Source organism: Plasmodium relictum (genome assembly GCF_900005765.1).
Source record: "Plasmodium relictum strain SGS1 genome assembly, chromosome: 4".
Lineage (NCBI taxonomy): Eukaryota > Apicomplexa > Aconoidasida > Haemosporida > Plasmodiidae > Plasmodium > Plasmodium relictum.
In genome coordinates this window covers 331,163-353,843 of record NC_041682.1, presented here as the reverse complement: position 1 = coordinate 353,843, position 22,681 = coordinate 331,163, and the positions used below count along the sequence as shown (strand labels likewise).

Genomic DNA, 22,681 nt, shown 5'->3' with positions numbered 1-22,681 from the left:
TATGCCTTCCAAATTACATTTAAAATATAGAAAATTAATATTATAAAAAATATTAAATATGGCACTTACTTAGACAAATATAAATACTTCAAGAAAAGCAACATTCGAAAATAAAATACTTAAAAATATGCTTAAAAATATATATAATGATTAATTATCTTTAAGCCATGAATTACATAAAAAAACATTAAAAATATGAAAACTATAAAAAAACAATAAAAAATAACTATAAAACAAAAACAAAAATGTGAAAACTATAAAAGAAACAATAAAAAATACGTTAATTAGATATAACAAATTTTATAATTATTAATAAAACCTCTGAAAAATTAAAAAATGTACAATTTATAAACATTTGTACAAGAAAAAAAAAAATAATAAAATAAAATAAAATAATAATAGTAGCATAAAATTATTTTTAATTAAATTGGTTATAATTTTTTTTTTTTTTTTTTAAATAGCTAAATGCCCAAATGGCTAAATAGCTACGGAATATTTGCTGATGTTTTCATAATTTAATTAACACTTTAAAAAAATAAAGTACTATTTTATTTTTATTCGCAGTTTAAAATTGATCAGTATTTTTTATATTAAGAGAATTCACAAGTTGAACAACTGTTGTGTCTTTAATAGTCATTTAATCTATCTTTTTGACTGAACAAAAAATACTATTAGCATATGTTCACTTAAAATTTCTTGCCAATGATATATAGCTAAAATTGTTAGAATAAAAAAAATTATTCGCTGATTCAATATAATTATTTGTTTTTTTCTATTTTTTTTTTTTTTTAAATTAAGCTTTAGTTATGGGATAACAAGAATTCCTCACAAAAAATGGTATTTGTTTAAATAAATACCAATATCATGAATTAAAAAAAAAAAAAATAGATGGAAAAGATAGCCATAAGAAAGTTAATATTTTTTTCTTTCTTGAAAAATTACTTGAAGTGTAATATTATAAATATTTCAATTATATAAAAATACACATATATAACATTTGGATCAACAAGGAAAGTTTTTTTTTTTCAATTTTTTGATGAATAAACAATAATATTCCATATTTTATATAAATAATTTGTTTTTTACTTATATTCATGGACAATGAAAATAATATTATATACATTTAAATTTTCATTTCTATATACATTCATCATTTTTCTTTACAATATTTTATTGTCTATAATATAATATGAAGCACAAATTCTAAAATATTATTTCAGCTAATATTTTTTTTTTTTTTACAAATGTATATATTATTTGGTTTCATATATAATAAGCACCTATACTTTCATTTGAAATATTATTTATGAAATTATAAATATTTGCTAATAACCTTAAAAAAAACAAAAAAAGTTTATTATATACATTTATTATAAAAGAAAATTTATTGGTATTCTATAAGAACTTATATTTTATTATATAAATTTTTATTTTTTTATAATTCATTTGGTATTACAGTTATATAATATTTCTCAATTTATATTATTGTTTATATTACAATACAAATTTGTAGTTATTCTGATTTTTTTTTTTTATTGTCCCTTCAAATTTTATGGCAACAAAAAAATTTCATTTATATTTGAATTATTTATTGATCTATATATTTACTAATTCCTATATTTGCTTACAAAGCACTATTTTCTTAAATTCTTGCAGCTTTAATAATTAGTAATTCAATAAAAAATAAAAAAAATTAAAAGATTATTTTTTTAAATAAATTCCATAATAGACTTAATTTTGATTGTAAAATAACATGAAATTTATGGTTTATGCTTTCATATATATGTATATATACATTTTTTATGAATCTTCTGGAATTGTTTTTGTAGTAAGAATTTGAAATTTTATATGAGAAGAGAATCTCTAAAATTATACTACACTAAGACATTTACATATAATATTTAAGTTTGATCATGCACACTTATGAATGATAAAATTTTATTTACATTTCCATTTTATTATATTGAACTAGTATTAGCAGAGGAACATAACTATATTTTTCCATTTATTCCTAAGTTTTTAATTGTATCTAAGATATAATTTTTAAAAAGATATTTCATAATTCATTTAAATTTGGCCAAGGTAAAAAATACATTTTATGTGCTTCTCAAATATAATAAAAAATTCACATAAACATTTTTTAATAATAAAATTAATAATATTTTAATAAAAAGTAGAACCTCATATTTATTTTTTAATCAATTGTTTTTTATGTTTTTGTATGATAAAAATTATACATTAATTTTTAATATTATTGTTATATATGCAATATTTTACTTAAATATCTTTTAGTAAACCCTTTTGAGCATTTCACTTTATATTCTGTAAAAAACAAATAAATTATCAAAATATCTTCTTTATATAGCAATATTTATAAGTCATGAAATGCTATATTCTTACTGGAAAAATATTTTTCATCATATAAATGTGAATAGCACAAATGTATTAAATAAATTATGCAATGAATAAAACTTTTATTTATCAATTTATAATTCTATACTTGTTTGCTTTCGATGCCAATGAATTAAAACATTTAACTCTTGTTATAAAGAACTTTATACTTTTTATAAATGAAAATACTATATCATCACATAATAAAATAAAAAAAAAATTAACATTTAAACAAATATATATATATAAGATGAATTGCTAAACTTTGATACTTAAAACAATTTAACATACCAAGTTATAGATATTAAATACAAATGAATTTTTTTCATTAACATTTTTTAAGAAAATAATAAAATAAAAAAAATAAAAAATAATGCTCCTTTTGCTATAAAATATACTTCAATAAATTTATAAATTTCTTTTTTTTTCAAAACAAAAAAGTTTAGATGAATTATTTAATTCTTAAAATAAAATATATTTCAAAATGATTAACACTTGTTATCTTAAAGTATGCTAAATCAATAGTACGTTCTATAAAATTTTAGATTTTTTCATCTTTATATTCAAAGGTTTTTGTTAATTTTTTTTAATTAAAAAGAAAATTAATTTTTATATATATCCTTTCGTATTAATTTTCATTATAAATTATTGATATAAAAGCTTGAAAAAGACACCTTAAATATTTACATAAAATTTTCCAAATATATTAAATACTAAATCTATTAATCAATATCTACTTATAAGAATTATAAAAAAATAAACATATTACAATTTTAATTTGAAATTTTAATTTGAAAACTATTTTTAAATATATAATAATTTGTGGATAAAATTTTTTTACAAAATTTTTAAAAGATGTTTTCCTTGAATTTCAAAATGAAATTGAAAGGATAATAAAAAAAAATTTATTTAAAGAAATAATATATTTTTTTTTAGAATACATTTTAATGCTATTTGAAAAATCAATAATAGTTTCATAAATATAGCAATATTTCTCAGAAAATTTTGTCATTTCAACAATTAAGTAGAAACAAAAATGCATGCATATTTATAAATATTAAGTAAATTTAAAAAAAAAAAATAGGTCTTCATATAGTTAAATATTTTGCCTTTAATTTTTTTTTTCTGTAAGCTGTAAAAAAAAAAAAATTCAAATTTAGTTTAACAGTATCCATCAATTTTTTTTTTTTTTTTTTGCAAATGCTTTCTTCTTTTTTATTTATTATAAGAAAAAAAAAAATTTATACTTTAAGATTTTGTTTTATATATATATTTGGATTATTATTGGTTATTAATTACCATTTTTTTTAACTTTTTTTCTATTGATATGAACAAAAATTAAAAATTGGTTAAATGGCAGACGTATTTTTTTTTTTTAATATTACTTGTATAAAAATTTTCTTTATGAATATATTTTTTTTTTATATCTACACATAAATTTTGAATTTATAGATATAATAACTAGTATATATATTTTTAAAGAACATTATTTTTATTTTTTATGTTTAAAAAATAATAAATATTTTTTTCATATAGAATCTATGTGCTTGCTTTTTGAACTTATATAAAAAGGAAGTATATAAAAACTAAAAAATCCTAAGTAATATATTTTTAAGCATAACATAATATTTTTTTTTTTTTTTACAATAAAATGAAGTATTTAACTTTTAATAGAAACAGTAGAGATGCATTTGATTTAAATGAAAAATTAGAAGCAACTAAAATAGATTTATCTAATCCTTTATTATTACAATATAATTGGGTAATATGGGAGCAAGTGTCAGATAGTAAAATTAAGCAAAGCAATAATTATAAGGATTATACAAGACCATTAGCCAAATTTAATAGTGTTCAGAAGTTTTGGCAACTTTGGAATAGGTTACCCCAACCAAGTGACTTGCTTAGTCAGAAGAGTATGACAAGATTGTCAGAAGATGGAATTTTTCGTATTGTTGATGCTCTTATGATATTTAGAGATAATATTCAACCAATGTGGGAAGATCCAGCTAATTCTGAAGGCGGTCACTTTGAGTATAAAATATTACCTAAAGATTATCCATATAGTCAAATAGATGAATTTTGGAATAATATTGTTTTAGCGGTTATTGGATGTAATTTAAAGCATTATGATTTAATAACTGGAATTAGATTAGTAGATAAATTAAATATAGCACGATTTGGTTATATAAGAATAGAAATATGGTTTACAGAAGTAAGTGATGAAAATGTTAAAAATCAATTAAGAAAAGAGATTGAAGAGCATATGTGTGCTCGTATCGATGGTTCATATATTTTCCCACCAAGATCAAAAACTCTCAGTCACGCGCATAGATAAATTATATAGGAATGACAATGGAAGAAAAAAGGAAAATAAAAAAAAAAAAAAAAGAGGAGGAAAAACACGAATTTCTTTTGAAGTTTGTAGTTAGTAATTTTTTTTTTAGAAATATGAATACAGTTATTACCGGAATATGAATTATCTATAGTTCATTATTAATTTTTCATTTTTGTTTTTTCTCCTTATTTATTTTATAATTTTTTATTATATCAAAAAGGAAAATTTTCAATAAATAAGGCCTATTATTATTGTTTTATATTTTTATAGATTGACAAAATATATCTTACTTTTTTATTATCCAATGAGTATAAAAGAAAAATGAATTATAAGTCCTAATCATTTCAAAATGCAAAGTAAATTTTAGAAATAATTTTATTAAATCAAAAATAAATTTTTTTTCAAATTATGTAAAATAGCTTAATTTTTCTTTTTTTTTTTATTATTTTTATATTAGATTTGTAGTTGATTTTAATACAAAATAAATTAATATTTACAAATTTAAAATTTTTTTTATCGTTAATTAGAAAAAGTTAAAAAAGAATTAAACCATAAAAATTTCATATGATATTAATTTTTTTTTTTAAGAAAATAATTAATTTTAATTTTTACATAAAGAGAATTTTTTTTTTTCCTTTTTTTTTTCTTTACATTATGATTATTTTGTTAATTTTTTTTTAACTGTACATATATAAATTTTCTTTTAATATTTTTTATATCCATTTTTTTATTATATATATACATTTAAAAAACCTAGAATTTTTTCTTTTCTTTTTTTTCAAATATGCAATTTTTTAATATACCATTCATAAAATAAGTTTTCACCTAAAAAAATATTTATATAACTACTGAAGCATTTTGCCAAAATAACGGACAGAAGATGCTTACATAATATGTCACTATGATCACATAATACTTTTTCTTTAAAGTAAAAACACGAACAAAAATTTTTTAAGACAATATATTTCTTACTATTTCCATTAACAACAAAAAAATGTATATTTGTTTTTTTTCTTTTTTTCTTTTTAAATTTTGTAAATATCTTTCTGTCTAATCCTTCCCTTTTGTGGACTACAGTAGTGTCACTAAAATATTCTCTATCTTCTAATGTATTCTTATTTATCCTCAAAGAGTTTTCATGCAATTTAAAATCCTTATCTAATGATTTCTCTTTTATTAAAGTGTATTTTTTAATTCTTGATTTTAAGCATAATATTAGACTCTTTTCGGCATGAATTGGAAAAAGTGAAAGTAATTCATTTAACAATAATATATCTACAAATAAAATAAATATAAAGTTTTAATAATTTAATGCACATGTATATATGTATTTATATTAGACTAAAAAAAAAAAACAAAAATTACATTTATTTTTATTTTTGCAGTGTTTTAATGAAAATATTATAGAATTCACAATTCTTGAACGAATGTCCATATTAAATTTCTTTTTTTAAATATTTTGATAATTTTATATTCTTCCAAAATAAATTACCAGAATTTTAAATCTTTTAATATTTAAAAAAAAAATTCCTTTTTAATTTTATGATTTTTTTAATTAAAAATCATAAATTATATTTTAATTAAGATTATTTCAATTAAGTATCAATTTTTATAAAAATAAATGTACTAAAATTACACAACAAATAAATATGTAAGTGAAAAAATAAAGAAAAATTGAACTATTTTTTTTTTTTTCTTTTGAATTAAGGCTAAACTTTTTTATGGCAGTTAAAGAAATAAAAATATTTATTATACGTAATTCAAAAAAAAAATTTGTACGTCTGATTGACAATATGAAGCTAATAATTTATAATTAAACTTACATATAGTTTTTTTTTTAATATATTATTTATTATAGCAGTGATAAATTAAAATGTGTTAATATTATTCTATTAAAAAACATTATTTTTCTTTTACAAAAAAAAAAAAAAAAAATTAATTTTATAGTAAAAATTTTAAACAAAATTTAAAAACTTCATTTTTGTATTATTCAATTTTTAATAAGTTTCATACGATCTTATATTTTTTTTTAAAGGTATTTTCAACAATATAATATTTAGTTATACATATTTTATCTATTATTTCACTTAAAATTTAATCTTCTATTTAGAGTTGTGATATATATGATTCACTTTTGAAGTGGTAAAGTTTTGTCAAGTTTACGATTAAGAAAATAATAAATCTTTTCACCTAATACTTTTTTATTATTTCATCCCTGGTAATACTTGGTATTATGCATTAAAAAATTATTCATTTTACTTGTATTAATATTTTTTGTTATGTATTAATAGAGTTATAGCAATAAATGAATCTTGACAAATATATAATACTTATATATTTTACATTTCATAAAATTTGCTTTTGATTATAAAATATATTTTGTGAAATCAAGAAAATGTATCGATTACATGATTATAAAATTTTTGTAAAACTTTGCACATGCAAATGAAAGCTAAACAAAATGATTTATATATTAATGTTAAAATCTCACTTAAAAAAAATTGTTCGGTAAAATTTTTTAAAAAATAAGAAAACTGGAAGACAAAATATTTGTAGATATTAAGAAGAAAAATAAAATACAATTTAGCAGTGGACTCTTCATTTCTCAATACAAATTTAGCATATAGTAGTAAAAAACAAATTGGAATATTTAGAATAACAAATATTCGTAAAATAATAATAAATAAAAAAGATACCATATAAAAATGTACTGGAAGACAAAATTTATAACAAATTTTAAGAGCTATAAATAAAAATTTTAGTATTCTTCTTATAGATTTGATCGGATTTTCATATACATTGTAGCATTTTCTTGTAATAACTATATAATTAGAAATATTCTTAGATAATGATAACAATATTAAAATTAAAATAAATAAAATTAATTTATACAATTTTGTTTCTATTTTAATTTCAGCCATAAGAAATTTTGTAAATTTGTTACTATTGTTATAATCATAAAATAATGAGTTTTCTTTTCTATCAGATAGTCTCTTATCACTATTTATTAAGAGATCTACTTCCATTAATTGAGAAGTATCATTAATTATATACTCATCTTCCTTTGAACATATTTCCTCATAGCATTTCATTGAATTTTGTGGTAAATTAATATTTATTTCTGAATTATTTGTGTATTTTTTGTTTTTACTAAATTCATTTTTTTCTAGGAAAAAACACTTTATCCTATTTTGAGAATTACTACAACTTTCATTTTCATATGTTCCAAATAAATCATAATTATATTTTTTATCTTTATATGATGATAATCCATTAACATAGTTGCTATTATCATAGCCATTATTATGAATTATGCTAGATTTTAAATAATTATGTTCTTCAATTGAACTTTTTTCTTCATTTAATTTTTCTTTTGAAATTCTTTTTTTTTTTATTTTTATGTCACAAGTCGTGTTATGTATATATTTATTAACATTTTTTATGTTAATTTCATTTTTAAAATCAACTATATTATTCATTGCTACTTTATTTTTTGCCATTTTTTCTAAATCGAAATTTTTTTCTTTAATATATTTCGATTTTAAATATGTATAACTTTTATTGAATAAATAATGGTTATACATATTTCTATTGGACATTTCTGAGGAAGAGTAATGACTTTTCAAATAATGTTTTTTATTATTGTTCTCCTTTAAAATTTTATCTTTTATTTCATCATTTTCTTTTTTATCATTAGGCATTGTATTATTCACTTCATGTGTCTTCATATAATAGCAAGTATCTGATGATGGACATCCTACATTAAAATTATTTAAAATATCTAATTCAAATTTGTTATCTATATTTTTTATAAATACGTTTTCGATTTTCATTTTGCTATTTTTTGGATTTACATTATTCTTGCATAGTAATGATAATTTAACACCATCAATATTTGGCTTTTTATCATTCATTTCAGTATAAGAACACGAATAGTTACTCAATTTTTTGAAATTATAATTATTATATGTAAAATTATTATTCATTTTATCATAATAACATTTATTGTTTTTTGTTTATTCTTTCAAAATTAAAATGCCTTTTTATTTAAATAAACTAAAAAACTTTGAAATTCTAGTTAAATATATTCTAAAATAATAATAGTTTATATATTTTTAAAATAAAATTATGTAACATAAAGTAAAATATATAAAAAAAAAAAAAAAACATAAAACATAAATATAAAAAAAAAAAAATTTAATTCTTCAAAATTCTCTATTTCAAAAACTTCTAATTTATTTAAATTTATATTACAATTTATTTATTACTTGCATTTACTTCTCAGTTTTATAATATATAAAAAAATTCTCAAAATCTAAAAGCTCTTGTTGAGGACAATATGTTTTTCTTGAAGATAATACTAAAAAAGTGATATATATATAAGTATATATATTATAATATATTCTTCTTTTAATCTCTTTTTTATGCATTGTTATAACTCAGTATAACTCCTTTTCTATTTTCTTTAAATTTTTTTTCTTTTTGCATCCATTTAGTATGTTTGCACACTTTAAAAATTTTCATTATTTAATCTAGTAATTTTTTCTCTTATTTATTTGATTTTAAGTAAAAATATTAAAAATATTCTTAACAAAAAATATAAATATTTAAATTTCAGTTCTTTAAAAATTTTTAATTTTTCTTTTATTATATATAATTATTCTTTATAAATAATACATTAATTTTTTGCTTTTTGAAAAGTAGTATACTAATAATGCTCGAGATGTAGCTTATCATCTAAATTTTTCCTTCGTAAATGTTTTTTAAAATTTTTTAATAAAAACTTTAGTAAGAAATAAATTAAAAAAAAAAAAGATAAATAATAAATATTATTTCATTTTTAATATAAGAGAATTGCATTCATTAATATATATAATTTTTTAAAATTAAATGTACTTTGTTTTGTTAAAAGTTCATAATATTTTAAATAATATAGAATTATATTATCCTTAACTATCAACTATATTTAATTTTTTTCAATAATATACAATTTTTAATATTAAAAATCTATATATGTAAATTTTAGATACTTTATATATTGAAAAAATTTTAAATGAATGACTCTGATATTTATTTAAAAATAATTACCCAAAAAATAACATTTTTCCATAAATGGTATTTATAAAAGATTTTATTTCACTTTTTTTTTCTAAGAATGTAAAAATTTTTTAAATTTTTTGATAATTATTCTTATATTCTTTCATTTATCCTTAAAAAAAATTATCCATAGTTTAAATAAAATATATTTTTTTTTTTTGTGAACTATAATTTCCCATAAAGCATCATTAAAAAAGTTTGATAATTTAAGAAAAATAAAAAGTTTTTTAAAAGTGTTTTTCATTATATTTCAGAAACAGTATGTTTTTGATAAGTGCCTTATTTTTTTATGAAATTGTATAAATAATATGTCTCATTATTATTATATATAATTTTTTCAAAAAATTAAATTATATTTCTATATGTAAATGTAATTACAAATATATATATACATATGTAATTCTATAGGTTAAAAGGGAAAATTATAAAAATATTAAAATAAAAAATTATTATTCTATAAAAAAAAATAGAATTACATTAAAAAATTATTAACTATAAGCTTTCTCAATAGAAAGGTTGTCCTTTTAGAGTAATTTTTTTATAATTTCTAAATAATTCACTATTTCTTCTTCTATAGAAAAAATATTTTAAAAAAATTATCTAAAACAAAGAATATTAATAATTAAAAATATTATTATATTCTCTTATAAGCCAGCTTAATTTCTAAAGTTAAGCAACAAAAATGCATAGTGTTCATGTAAACCTGGCAAAAATTTAAAATTTTTTTTTTCATTTAAATTTTCAATAATATTATTTTTTTGTAGGTATATATCATCTTTTTCTTTTGGAAAATCAAAATATCTATTTTTTCTTTTATCTAAATAACTCTCAATTATATTTATAGCATTTTTATTTCTTTTATGTATTCTTTCAAATTTCTCATTTATATATATTTCAGAATTTATTATCCTTTTAATATTTCTAACATCTTCTAAAACAAAATCTTTCTTTTCTTTTTTTGTTTTATTTAAAACAAATTGTTGCAAATTAATGGAGTTTTTCACAAAAAAATTTGAACTAACTCCATTATTTACTTTTTTATCATCAACAAAAATGTCATTTAAAATATTTGCATTAAATGTTTTATTTACATTGCTATTATCTACTTTATCTTTTTGATTATTTAATAATTCATTTTGTTTATCTTCATAACCCAAATATTCCTTTCTATATATTTTTTTTTTCTTATGGATATTTCCCCCTATTTGTTCATTCAGTTCTTTTTCATCAATGTTATATGTGATTCCATTATCATTGAGACATTCGCTTTTTTTGTAATTTTCTTTTATTCCTATTTTTTCAGAATATTTTTCATTATTTTTTATTTCCTTTTTAATATTGCTTTTTAATTTTTTTAAAAAATTTCTATTTAATGTTTCATTATTTCTATAAGAATCTTCTTTTTGAGAAATTTTTAAAGTATTACTCTTTTCTTGAGTAATGAAGTTGTAATTATTTACCTTTTTCATAATATTAATGTTAATTTTCTCATCTTTTAAATTTTTACAACTATAATTTTTTTTCCTTAATTTTTTAGTATTTAATATGCTTACTTCCTTATTAAAATTTGTATTTATTTTTTTTTTTTTTTCTTGTTCAGAAAAATTTATATGCTCATTTTGTTCTAATGCATAAAATTTAGTATTGCCATTACGTTCTATGACCTCACTACTAATTTTGCAATTTACTGGCTTTTCATAATCCCGATTTCCTATAAGAATATGGTTATTTTCTTCTTTCTTATTATGTAATTTTAAAAAATTTATATATGGGAGGTACTCTTCTAAACTATCCAAAGTTTTTTTATATATATTAACATTTTTGTTACTTTCTTCCTTTTTTATACTTATATGTTTTATCCCAGAAAACTCATTATTGTTAAATTCCTTTAAAGTATCCCTTTTCTCTTCTGAATTATTTACTAACTTTGTGATACTTTTAAAAGTATTTTTTACTATATCATTATTTATAAGCTGTGTATTTTTTTTGTTGTCACTAAATAATGCCCCTTCGTTTTTCTTGTCATTACAATTATTATAAAAATCACAAAAATTTTCGTGAATTTTTTTCTTTTTAACCTGAGTCATTTTATCTAAAAAAATACTTAATTTTTTTTTTTTATGTAACGTCAAATTTTTCTGTAAATTTTTACTCAAATTCTCGTTACACAAATTATCATCATCTCCATTTTCACCATTATGTTTAATAACTTTTATATAACCTTTATTATACATTTTCCTATTACTTTCGTTCACTTCAATGTTTTTGTTTTCACTACTTTTATCTAGTTCAACATTTTTTCTCTGTAGAATATTTTCACTAAAAAGGGAGCATATACTCTTTTTTAATTCATTGTGATGAATTGTATTGTCTATAATTTCTTTTTCAAGACAAAATTTTAATTTATAATTATTTTTTTTAATGTTGTTTAAACTTATTAATGTTTTTTGAATTTTCTCTTTAATTTCTTTCATTTCATTATTTTGAATTACATTTTTATAAAAAAAATATTCATCCTTATTTTTATTTTCCTCTTTGTACTTTTCCTTTTTAATCAGTGTATCATAAAAATTAATATTATTACTGTGAAAATCGTAATGTAAATCTTTATTTATTTTAACTTCTTTTTTACTCTTATGTTGATTATTTGTGCTCATTCTCCTAAAAATACTTAAGTTTATATTTTTCAAACTTGAAGAAGTTTTACTTTTACTATCGAATTTTGGAATTTGAAAGTAATGATTGTTCTTTTTTAATTCATTACCTTTAATATTTTTTTTTTTCCATTTAATAATTCCATCTTTATTTTCGTTATTACTAAGTATTGGAACTTTTAAATTTTTTATATAATCCCTTTCACATAAAATTTTAACTCTTTCATAGCTACATATTTTATCATAGTTTGAGATATTTTGTTTGAACTCCTTCAGTGAGTCTCTGTTATATTCCTAAAGAAAAAAAAAGTATATATCAATTAAAAAATTAAAATATTATATAATTTTTTTTTTTCATTATTTCATTGATATATATATATATATAATCCTTATTCGAATCAATATATAAAGTCTTAGTAAATGCATATTATTTCTATAAGTTTATGCTTCCATTAAGCTTGATCAGTTATTGTTTTATTTGAAAGTAGTTTTTTTAATAAATATGAAGAAAAGTAAATACCTTTTTGTATAAAGATGATTTTAAATAATAATTTTTTTTTTCTAAAGGAATATCATTACTTTTATTATAATTCCCCTTTTTTTTAAATGATTTTCTATCTCCAGTCAATTCTTCATGGTTATTTGTATTATTACTATTATAAAATTCATTATAAATATAGTTTTTGTTTTTTAAATATAATTTTTTTTTTATAAAATAAATTTCATTAGTATTGTTCTTAACTTTATTATTATTATCAGGAAAAAGAAATTTTATAGAGCTTTCTATATTTTTATCATATTTTATGAAACTTTTACTTTTTTTAATAAAAGATATATATGGAATTTTTTTTTTTAAATGCATTTCTAGAGCTCTAAAATTCTTTTTTTCAAGAATATATTTTTTATAGTAATAACGATAAATGTGTACTTTACGATTTATTTTCCTCATATTGGTTATTCTCAGTATTTTTTTAGAGTCATTTTCAGGTATCTTAAAATTATATTTTAACATAAACTTTTGGAAATTTTTATTTTTTTTAATTCCATTTTTTTCTATATTTTTATATAATGTTTTACAGAACGTATTATTTGTTGATCCTTGTTCATTTCTCCTTTTTTGGAAAAAAGTGTTTTTAAGTAATACAGCATTTTTTATATCATGTTTTCTATCAATATCATTATTCCTATTTTTAAAAAATGAAGAATAATTCACAATTCTTTTATGAACAATCCTATTTTCTCCTCTATTTTTATCTAGCTTTTTTACTTCATTAATGCCAAAATTTTTGATGGAGTTAAAGTAAAGTTTTAAATTATTAATATATCCTAATTCTTTTTTAACTGAAAATGTATTTTCATTGTCTTCGGGAATACTACAATATAACCCATCAGAAATGAATTTTTTATCTTTTAAAAAATTAAACACTTCATTTTCTTCATGAGAATCAATGTTATCAAAAGCATTTATCTTGTTAATTAAATCAAGTTTAATACTTTTAAAGTTGTCAAAGTTTAATGTATTTTTTAAAAGATTATGCATTTTGAAATTTAATTATTCTTTCATTTAAAAAAAAAAACTATAATTACATGTAAAATATTTCTAAAATAAAAAAATACTATTTTTTTTTAATAGTTGATAATATTATAAAAATTTAAAAAATAATAGAAAATATGTTTGCCTTTTGATTACTATTACTCTTCGTTGACATAAATTAATATTTTATTTTAAGTTTTATTCTTTAAAGTTACTGATATATTTTATATTTCATAATAAAATTCTCTTCACAAAATGAAATTTTAAAATTAGTTTTAAAATAGTAAGAGATACAATACAATTACAATAAGTTACAGTGTTATGAAATATTTTAAAAAAAATTTCATATTATAATAAAATACTTTTTATATTCCTATTAATAATTTAAAAAAATATTTTTTTATCACTATTAATAATTTAAATATTATTCAATCGAAATACGAAAAAAAATACTTAAAATTATTTAAAATATTTTTATTAAAAAGTATATAATTTTTAATGTTAAATTTCTGAACATTGCTAAAATTTAAAAGTACTGAGGTGCACTTAAAATTTCCTATCTTTTCTTTTAAATTACAGAATTTATCTATTTTGATCTTACAAGTTTACCGATTAAATATAACATTTTGCACATAATTTAATAAATATGTATGCTTTATGGAATACTATGCATTGCATACTTTATAAGAAATACGCAATTAAAAAAAATTATTTTTATTATTTTGTTTTGCTTTAAATTTTTTAGGACGTATAAATTATAAAAAAAATTAAATTGTATTAAGGTGATATATTCAAAAAGAGATATTTTTTTCTATAAATATAAAAAAAAAAAAAAAGAAAGAAAGAAAAAAGAGTAGGTTTAAAATTATTTTCATTTAGAATAGATTTATTTTTAATTTAGCTTTATAATTATTATATTAAGATAAAAATCCCTTGCAAAAATAGTTACAATAACATGTATTACAAATAAAAATAAATTTAAGATATTCATTAGTGTATATAGCATATGAAAGTTACCCATGTGTATGTTCTGAAGTACATTTTTCTCGACATTCTTTGATATTTATTTATATGCATATATATTTATTTGATTATATCAAGGATTACTATAAAAAAAATGCATTACTGGAGCATAATGTTATATATATAATATATAATATATTGAATATTTAAAATCCAAAAAAGAACACAAAATGATATCAAGTTATTTTCATAAGTGTATTAATTATTTTTTCTGTTCTTTGTTAAAAGTTTCATTATATTATTCAAAAAAATATTTTTATACTTTTTTATAATTAATTTCATTTTATTTTATTTTAATAAATATAAAAACTTTATTTCCTTATAACAGATATTAATTATCCATTTTGTATTTTATACGTTTTGGTTGCATCATTTCATATTTTAATAATAAAAGTTAAATAATTATGAATATTTAAAAATGAAAATATATTATACTACATAAAATAGCAAATTTTTGAGCAATAAAAATGGAAATTTAAAAATATAACAAATTTGACAAATATTTTTTATTCAAATTGAATTTTGCTTTTTTAGTAGAACAAAAAAATTAAAAAAAAAATCATATCATACATTTTTTATTTAAAACTTTGAGTCTATATTAAAACTTCTCGTAAAAAATGAAAGAAGATATGTACAAACTTTTTTAATTTTTAATGAACATAATGTCATTAAATATGTAGATATCTTATCATGATTAAAATTTTCGGTATTCCTTTATAAGTGTTTATTAAACCTTTAAAAAACATTAAATTTGTATGTAAATGTTAGAATGTTATTTACATTGCATTTGTTATTTTCTTATATTTCAATTATTTTTTATTTTTCACGTAAAATTTTAACAATCTTTATAAAAATTGAATAAAAAAAAATTATCATATTATGAAAATGTATTGCAAAAAGATTAAGGTAAAACTCGAGCTAATGGCGAAAAATAAACGTTTCAATATTAATTTTATTATGTTTTAATATTTACACGTAAAAATTTTTCTAAAATTGACAAAAAAGTATTATCTTTGGCATTAATATGTAATAGAAAATTAACAATACGTAACTTAGACAGTTTTTAAAACAAATTTTATCACAATATATCTATGAAGAAAAGTAGAATTGTAATATGAATATATTTTAATTATATGTAAGAAAATTATATTAATGGTATATAAATAAAAAATAAAAATTTTACGGGTAATATTTTTTATCACTATAATTTAAAAAATGTATATATCTAAAAACATGAAAAATGAAAATAATAAAAAGAAATATAAATATCCTGAATTTTTTTCTAATTAAAAAAAAATTAATTTTTTATTTTAAAGGTACAATTTATAAAAGAAATTTCCTAATATAATTTTTATATATTTATGATAGAAAAAAAATTAATAAAATGGCAACAATCTCCGTTTTGTATATTTTTTTCAACTTTATATATGGAGGATTTCATAATTCACATAATACATATTATGAATTTATTCTTGTGAAATTTTATTAATAATTATTATTTAAGGCCCTGATTCATAGTTGAGTATATGCATTCTGGAGAAATTATAATTTTTTTTGTTGATATGTTTTATTTGGTATTTACTTTTTTTTATTATTTGTAAATTTATATTAACATAGTTTTAATTATATGTTTCGTTTAAGCTCTAAAGTTCCATACATTAGTTTGAACTTTGTTTAGTCTCTTTTACTTTATGGTCTTATTAAAAATTAAATGAAACTTATTAATATTAGAAGTGTATTCACTTATAAAACACATTTCACATTTGCAAATAATTTAGCAAAATATACAATATTTTTTTTTTATAATAAAAAGTCAATATTATAAAATAAGATGAGATATTTGTAATTTTATTACAGTTATATAATTACCGTGATATTATTATATAAATATAGTGTAATAACTCAAAAAGAGATAAACAATTTATCACATCTAACAATATTCCAAAATGTAGAACATAGCTTTTTTTTTTATTATAAAAAAGGAGAAAAAAAAGAAAAAATGTTATATTAAATCTTAGGGAAAATCAGTCAAAATTGATTGTTCACAATTGTTAACGAAGTTTTTATTATTATTAATATTTTTCTCTTATAAATATATTTTGTTATTTATTATTTTTTAGCTATATATCTAGAGAATAAAGTTTCTTCAAATTTAATGTTTTCGTTTTATTTTATTTTGTTTTATTTAAACATATACCATTATTTTAATGACTCATTTATAACTTTAAATAATAAAAACTTAAGTCTTTTCTTAAAATTTGGAAACAAATATTTTCTTAGTTTTTCTTAAATATGATTTATTATTTTTACTATGTATTTATCGAAGAAATAAGAAATATTTTTGTAAACATAAGGATTATCATAATTAAAAATTTAATATATTTTGATATTCTTTTAAAATAATCCATTTTTTTTGTTACAACAAGTATATATTGAATTTGATCATTACATGATAACCATATTTATTATGTTCTAATAAATTTCTTTTTTTTTTAAGAAAGACATGTTACAATTTAATGGGAAAAACGTTCAGTAGTACAAAGGATTCATAGATAATTAAAAAAATAAAATTTTTATTTTCATTAACAATTTTAAAATGAGGATTAATTTATGATTTGAAAAAAATGTGATATTAAAAAAAGAAAAAATAAATGAAGACTTTGAATAGTATCAATCCAAAATAAAATTATTAATTTTTATTATATATAGTAATATCTTAATAAAAGTCGCTTATCATTTTTTTGTAATAAAGTTCATAACTCAATGAAAAAATAATATTTTTATGCTAAAAATTGTTTAAGAAAAACTCTACATAAATATCTACTTATCCTAAATTCATAAAAAAAAGATAACACATTTAAAAATATATAGGTAAAAATGTTTATTTACATATTATTAAGGAAAAATTATTATTAAGTCATTAGTCTGAAAATATTATAACGTATTTATTATTTTTAATTTCTTTTTTATCCTAAATTTTCGATTTTAAGTTTTAGAATTAATAATGGATGCAAAAAAATATAAAATGTTTTTAAAAGAGTGAAAAGAGAATAAACAAGATAGATGAAGTTATTTCTAATTAAATTAAAAAATACATTTTTCTGAATATCATAAGTATATAAAAAAAAATGATGCTAAAAAAAAAGTATAAGACCGCAAATAATATAATAAAATGAAGCATAGTAAAAAAATATACAGAAAAGAAATAAAAGTTTTATGAATTTTCAAAATATTAATCCAAAAAGCAATGGCAATATTATATTTATGTGATACATATTATACACATAAAAAATATTATTAGTTACAAGAGAAAAATTACTTATGTTTCTATACATGTAACAAAATAAAAACTTCTGTGAAAATATTACAAAGAAAAATTATGCATATGTAAAGAAAATAAGATTGGAAAATCTATATTACATAAAATCGATTTTGTTATTAAAGTTGGCATACATAAAAAATTAAAATATAATATAATGTAATATTGTAAATTTATTAAATGAAATCTATATTTTTAACTATCATTTTTTATATGGTATCGATTTAATACTTTTATTAGTTTTATAAAATTCAATTTTTCTTTTTTTTAATTCTTATTGCACTTTATATTATGATATCAAGAGACTTACTTTTGCTTAATAAGATAGAATTTTCTTTATATTTTCCTATATAATATTATCATAATTTATATTTATTTATCATTTTACTTACTGTGTATTAATAATTTAATATATACTTTTTTTTTAAATTTCTTTATTGTTAATTACTTTAGATAAAAATATTATAATATTTATTAAACTAAAAAAATAGTCATATAAATTAAATTATCATTTTCCTTAAATAATTAATTAAATATTTTATTTATTATATTGTAGAATTTGAACTTAAAATTAAATAATAAAAAAACTAATATTAAAATTAAAACATTGAATGTTGTTGAAAAAAAATATGTAATAAAATAAATAAATAAATAATTAAAATAAATTATACTAATATTTATTACTATAAAATTAATGAATATTATATGTCATTTTCTATTTATTATTATTATTTGATTTTAATTAAACATCAGAATTTTTATTTTTTTTAATTGTTTAATTTTATAATACATGCTTAAATAAAATTAAATAAACTTGGTATAGAAGAAAAAAAGTGGTTTATAATAAAAAATATATATATTTCCATGTTATAATAAATTTAATAAATTAATTGTATATTTATTTATATATTTTATATATTATATAATTAAGTTAATTCCTTTTAATATATTTATTATATTATTTTTAATTTAATTATTTTATATATTTTAATATATTATTATAATTAAATTTAATAATTTAATTGATTTTATTATAAACAATTAAATATATTTATGTTAATTATTAATTTAATCAATTAATTTATATGTAATATATATTTTTCTTTAATTATTCATTTATATATACGTACATACATGTATAATAATTTAAATTTAGTTATTAATATTAAATATATAACAATTAATTCAAATTTAATTCTTAAATTTATTTATATAAGAATAATTTAATTCAAAATATTTATTTTATCTATAATTTAACTTATATAAAGATGTTTTTTAATTTAAAATGCTTAGTTATAATTTATTTCTATAATGATAAATAATTTAATTTAATTTAATTTTATTTTATTTTATTTATACAATAATAATTTTAAAATAATTATTTATTTTATTTATAATAATAATAAAATTTTAAATAATTATTTAATTTGTTATAATAAAAATAATTTTAAATTAATTATTTATTTTATTTATATAACAATAAAATTTTAAATAATTATTTAATTTGTTAGTATATAATAAATTTAAATTTAATTATCTATTTTATTTATATAGAAATAATTTTAGTTTAATTAATTAATTTATTTATTTTTATAGTAATAATGTTAATTTAATTGTCAAGTATATTTATATAATAATAATAATAATTAATTTTTAATTATTTAATTTATTCATATAAGAATAAATTAAATAAATTAATTTGTTATTTATATTGTAATAATATTAATTTAATTGTCAAGTATATTTATATAATAATAATAATCAATTTTTAATTATTTAATTTATTTATATAATAATAATATTAATTTAATTATTAAACATATTTACATAATAATAATTAATTTTTAATTATTTAATTTATTTATATAAAAATAATTTAATTTAATTAATTTATTATTTATATAATAATAATACTAATTATTTAACATATTTATATAATAATAATTAATTTTTATTAATTATTTTATTTATACATAAATTATTTTAATTTAATTAATTATTTATATAATAATAATTAATTTTTATTATTTATTTTATTTATACAGAAATTGTTTTAATTTAATTAATTTATTTATATAATAATAATTAATTTTTATTATTTATTTTATTTATATAGAAATAATTTTAATATAATTAATTAATTTATTTATATAGTAAGAATATTTAATTGTTTAACATATTTATATAATTAATAATTAATTTTTAATTATTTAATTTATTAATATAATAATAATTGTTAGATAATTATTTTATTTATTAATATAAAATATATTGAAATATAATCACTTATTTTATTTATAAAATATTAAAATTTTAAATAATCGTTAATCTATTAATATAGTAATAATTTTATATATATATTATATAAAATTTATTTAATATTTAAATTATATATATTTTTTTATCTAATTATTTTATTATATGTATATATTAATTTTTATTAGCTTTTTTATTTAATTTATTTTATTATCATTTAAATAATTATCTAATTTATTTATTTATGTTATATATATATATTTTTATTTATTTATTTATTTATTTCATTAAAGATTATTTTTTTATTTTTTAATTAAATATTTATGTATTAATTTCAAATTAGTATTTATTTTATATAATTATTTGAATTAGTTTAAAATTATTAATTTATTTATATATGCAATTTTATAATTTTTAATTTATTTATATTATTGTTTATATAAACTATAATTTTATTACCATTTTTATTTTTTTATGAATATTATTCAGGTATTTTTATTTATAATAATTTATTTAAAATTAAATGTTAAATGAAATTTATTTATTTTTTTTTTTAACAAATTAAGTTAAACTTCTTTTGTTATACCTAATGTAAATATATTATAAATTAAAATATTTTTTATAATTACATTTTTTTAAATATTTATATAATTACATATATATATTATTAGTTTTATTTATACAATGACTCTAAATATTTTTTTATGTATTTATAATAGTCTCATATTTATTATTTTCATTTATATATTTGCTTCATTATTTTTTTTTAATAATATTTAATGTATATAATTTTTTGTTCATATTTCATTCATTTATAATTGTTGCCAGTTATAATTTAGATCGTTTTTTTCGTTTCTATTACAAACATTTTAATTTTTACTTTACTTTTGGTCGTTTTATTTGTCCTTATAGGAATAAAATAAATTTTTAGTAATTCCAAGTTATAGTAATTTTTATTTATTTTATGTTACATTATTATATCTGGAGTGACCTTTACATAACATTAATTTATTTCCATGGAAATGAATTATTATTTTTATAATATATTTCATACTATCTTCTTTATATTAAATACTCTTTTTCTATTTTTAATTTCTGAGTAGCTATCTATCATTTATTAAATTTTATAACTATTTTAATTTAATACATCACATAATTTTTTTAACTGAATAGAATGTAAGAAAAATGTCATAAAGTAATAAAACTTGCATGATAAATTTTTAGTACATTTAGTGAAAATATGATAAAACATTAAATTGTTTTCAATAATAAATAATGAAAATGATATATAAAACCTCAAAGGAAAACTGTAAATATAAAAATTTGGAAAAATATTGAACTATTTTTATAAGATTTATGTAAATATGGAAATCATTAGTGTAATGAAAGAACATTAAATTTTATTTTTAAAAATATACAACTTTCAAATAAAATTTATTATATTAATATAAAACGTTAATTTTATACTAATTATATATTAGTAAAGGAATGTAGGTAAATGGTAATTATTAAGAATTATTATATATGGCTATAATACCATATATAAATGGTACATTATGAAGCAAAATAACTCATAAATCCACTGAATTGAAAATCATATACTCTATTTTAATATGCTTTTATGTATGAGCAAACTATTATTTATTGGTAATATAATACTATATATAATAATACTTCATGAATTGAAAATAAAATATCATTATATTGGGGTATTAATAGAAAATTAAATATAGAATGAACAAATAATATAAATATAATAGATGTTAAATAATGAATATAAGATATTTAAAATATTTTCATTTAATAATAAGTCTATTAAAGAATGTAATTAAAATGTTTAAACTTATAAACCAATAAATGAGCTCTATAATACATGTCTTGGTAACTTGTTAATTATTTCGTTTATTTTTTTATTTAAAAAGTAGTGACAATGAAATATGAAAATTTCTACTTAAGAGTAAAAGATACATCAATAAAAATATTTTAAAATTGGTATCACAGATTAATGAATTTCAAAAATTTTTCATTAATTATTGAATAATCACCCACAAATACTAGAGAGTATCATGAAT

General features: G+C 16.2%; 4 protein-coding genes across 4 annotated transcripts, besides 1 other annotated feature; 1 reads left to right on the top strand and 3 right to left on the bottom strand.

The window, feature by feature from the left end:
- Window positions 1-4,042: 4,042 nt before the first annotated feature.
- Window positions 4,043-4,726, top strand: eIF4E (translation initiation factor 4E, putative; the record flags this gene model as incomplete). Its single annotated transcript, XM_028680238.1, has 1 exon — window positions 4,043-4,726. One exon carries the CDS (start codon window positions 4,043-4,045, stop codon window positions 4,724-4,726), a length of 684 nt encoding a protein of 227 aa, XP_028531754.1.
- Window positions 4,727-5,504: 778 nt separating this feature from the next.
- PRELSG_0409400 (zinc finger protein, putative) lies at window positions 5,505-6,161 on the bottom strand (the record flags this gene model as incomplete). The annotated part of the gene is made up of 2 exons (XM_028680236.1): window positions 5,505-6,001; window positions 6,092-6,161. The coding sequence occupies 2 exons, from the start codon at window positions 6,159-6,161 to the stop codon at window positions 5,505-5,507; spliced, it is 567 nt and encodes a 188-aa protein (XP_028531753.1).
- Window positions 6,162-7,113: 952 nt separating this feature from the next.
- PRELSG_0409300 (conserved Plasmodium protein, unknown function) lies at window positions 7,114-8,712 on the bottom strand (the record flags this gene model as incomplete). Its single annotated transcript, XM_028680235.1, has 1 exon — window positions 7,114-8,712. The coding sequence occupies one exon, from the start codon at window positions 8,710-8,712 to the stop codon at window positions 7,114-7,116; it is 1,599 nt and encodes a 532-aa protein (XP_028531752.1).
- A 1,767-nt stretch (window positions 8,713-10,479) lies between these two features.
- Window positions 10,480-14,017, bottom strand: PRELSG_0409200 (conserved Plasmodium protein, unknown function; the record flags this gene model as incomplete). The annotated part of the gene is made up of 3 exons (XM_028680234.1): window positions 10,480-12,771; window positions 12,998-13,107; window positions 13,294-14,017. 3 exons carry the CDS (start codon window positions 14,015-14,017, stop codon window positions 10,480-10,482), a joined length of 3,126 nt encoding a protein of 1,041 aa, XP_028531751.1.
- Window positions 14,018-19,726: 5,709 nt separating this feature from the next.
- Window positions 19,727-20,728: a sequence feature.
- Between the last annotated feature and the right edge of the window lie 1,953 nt (window positions 20,729-22,681).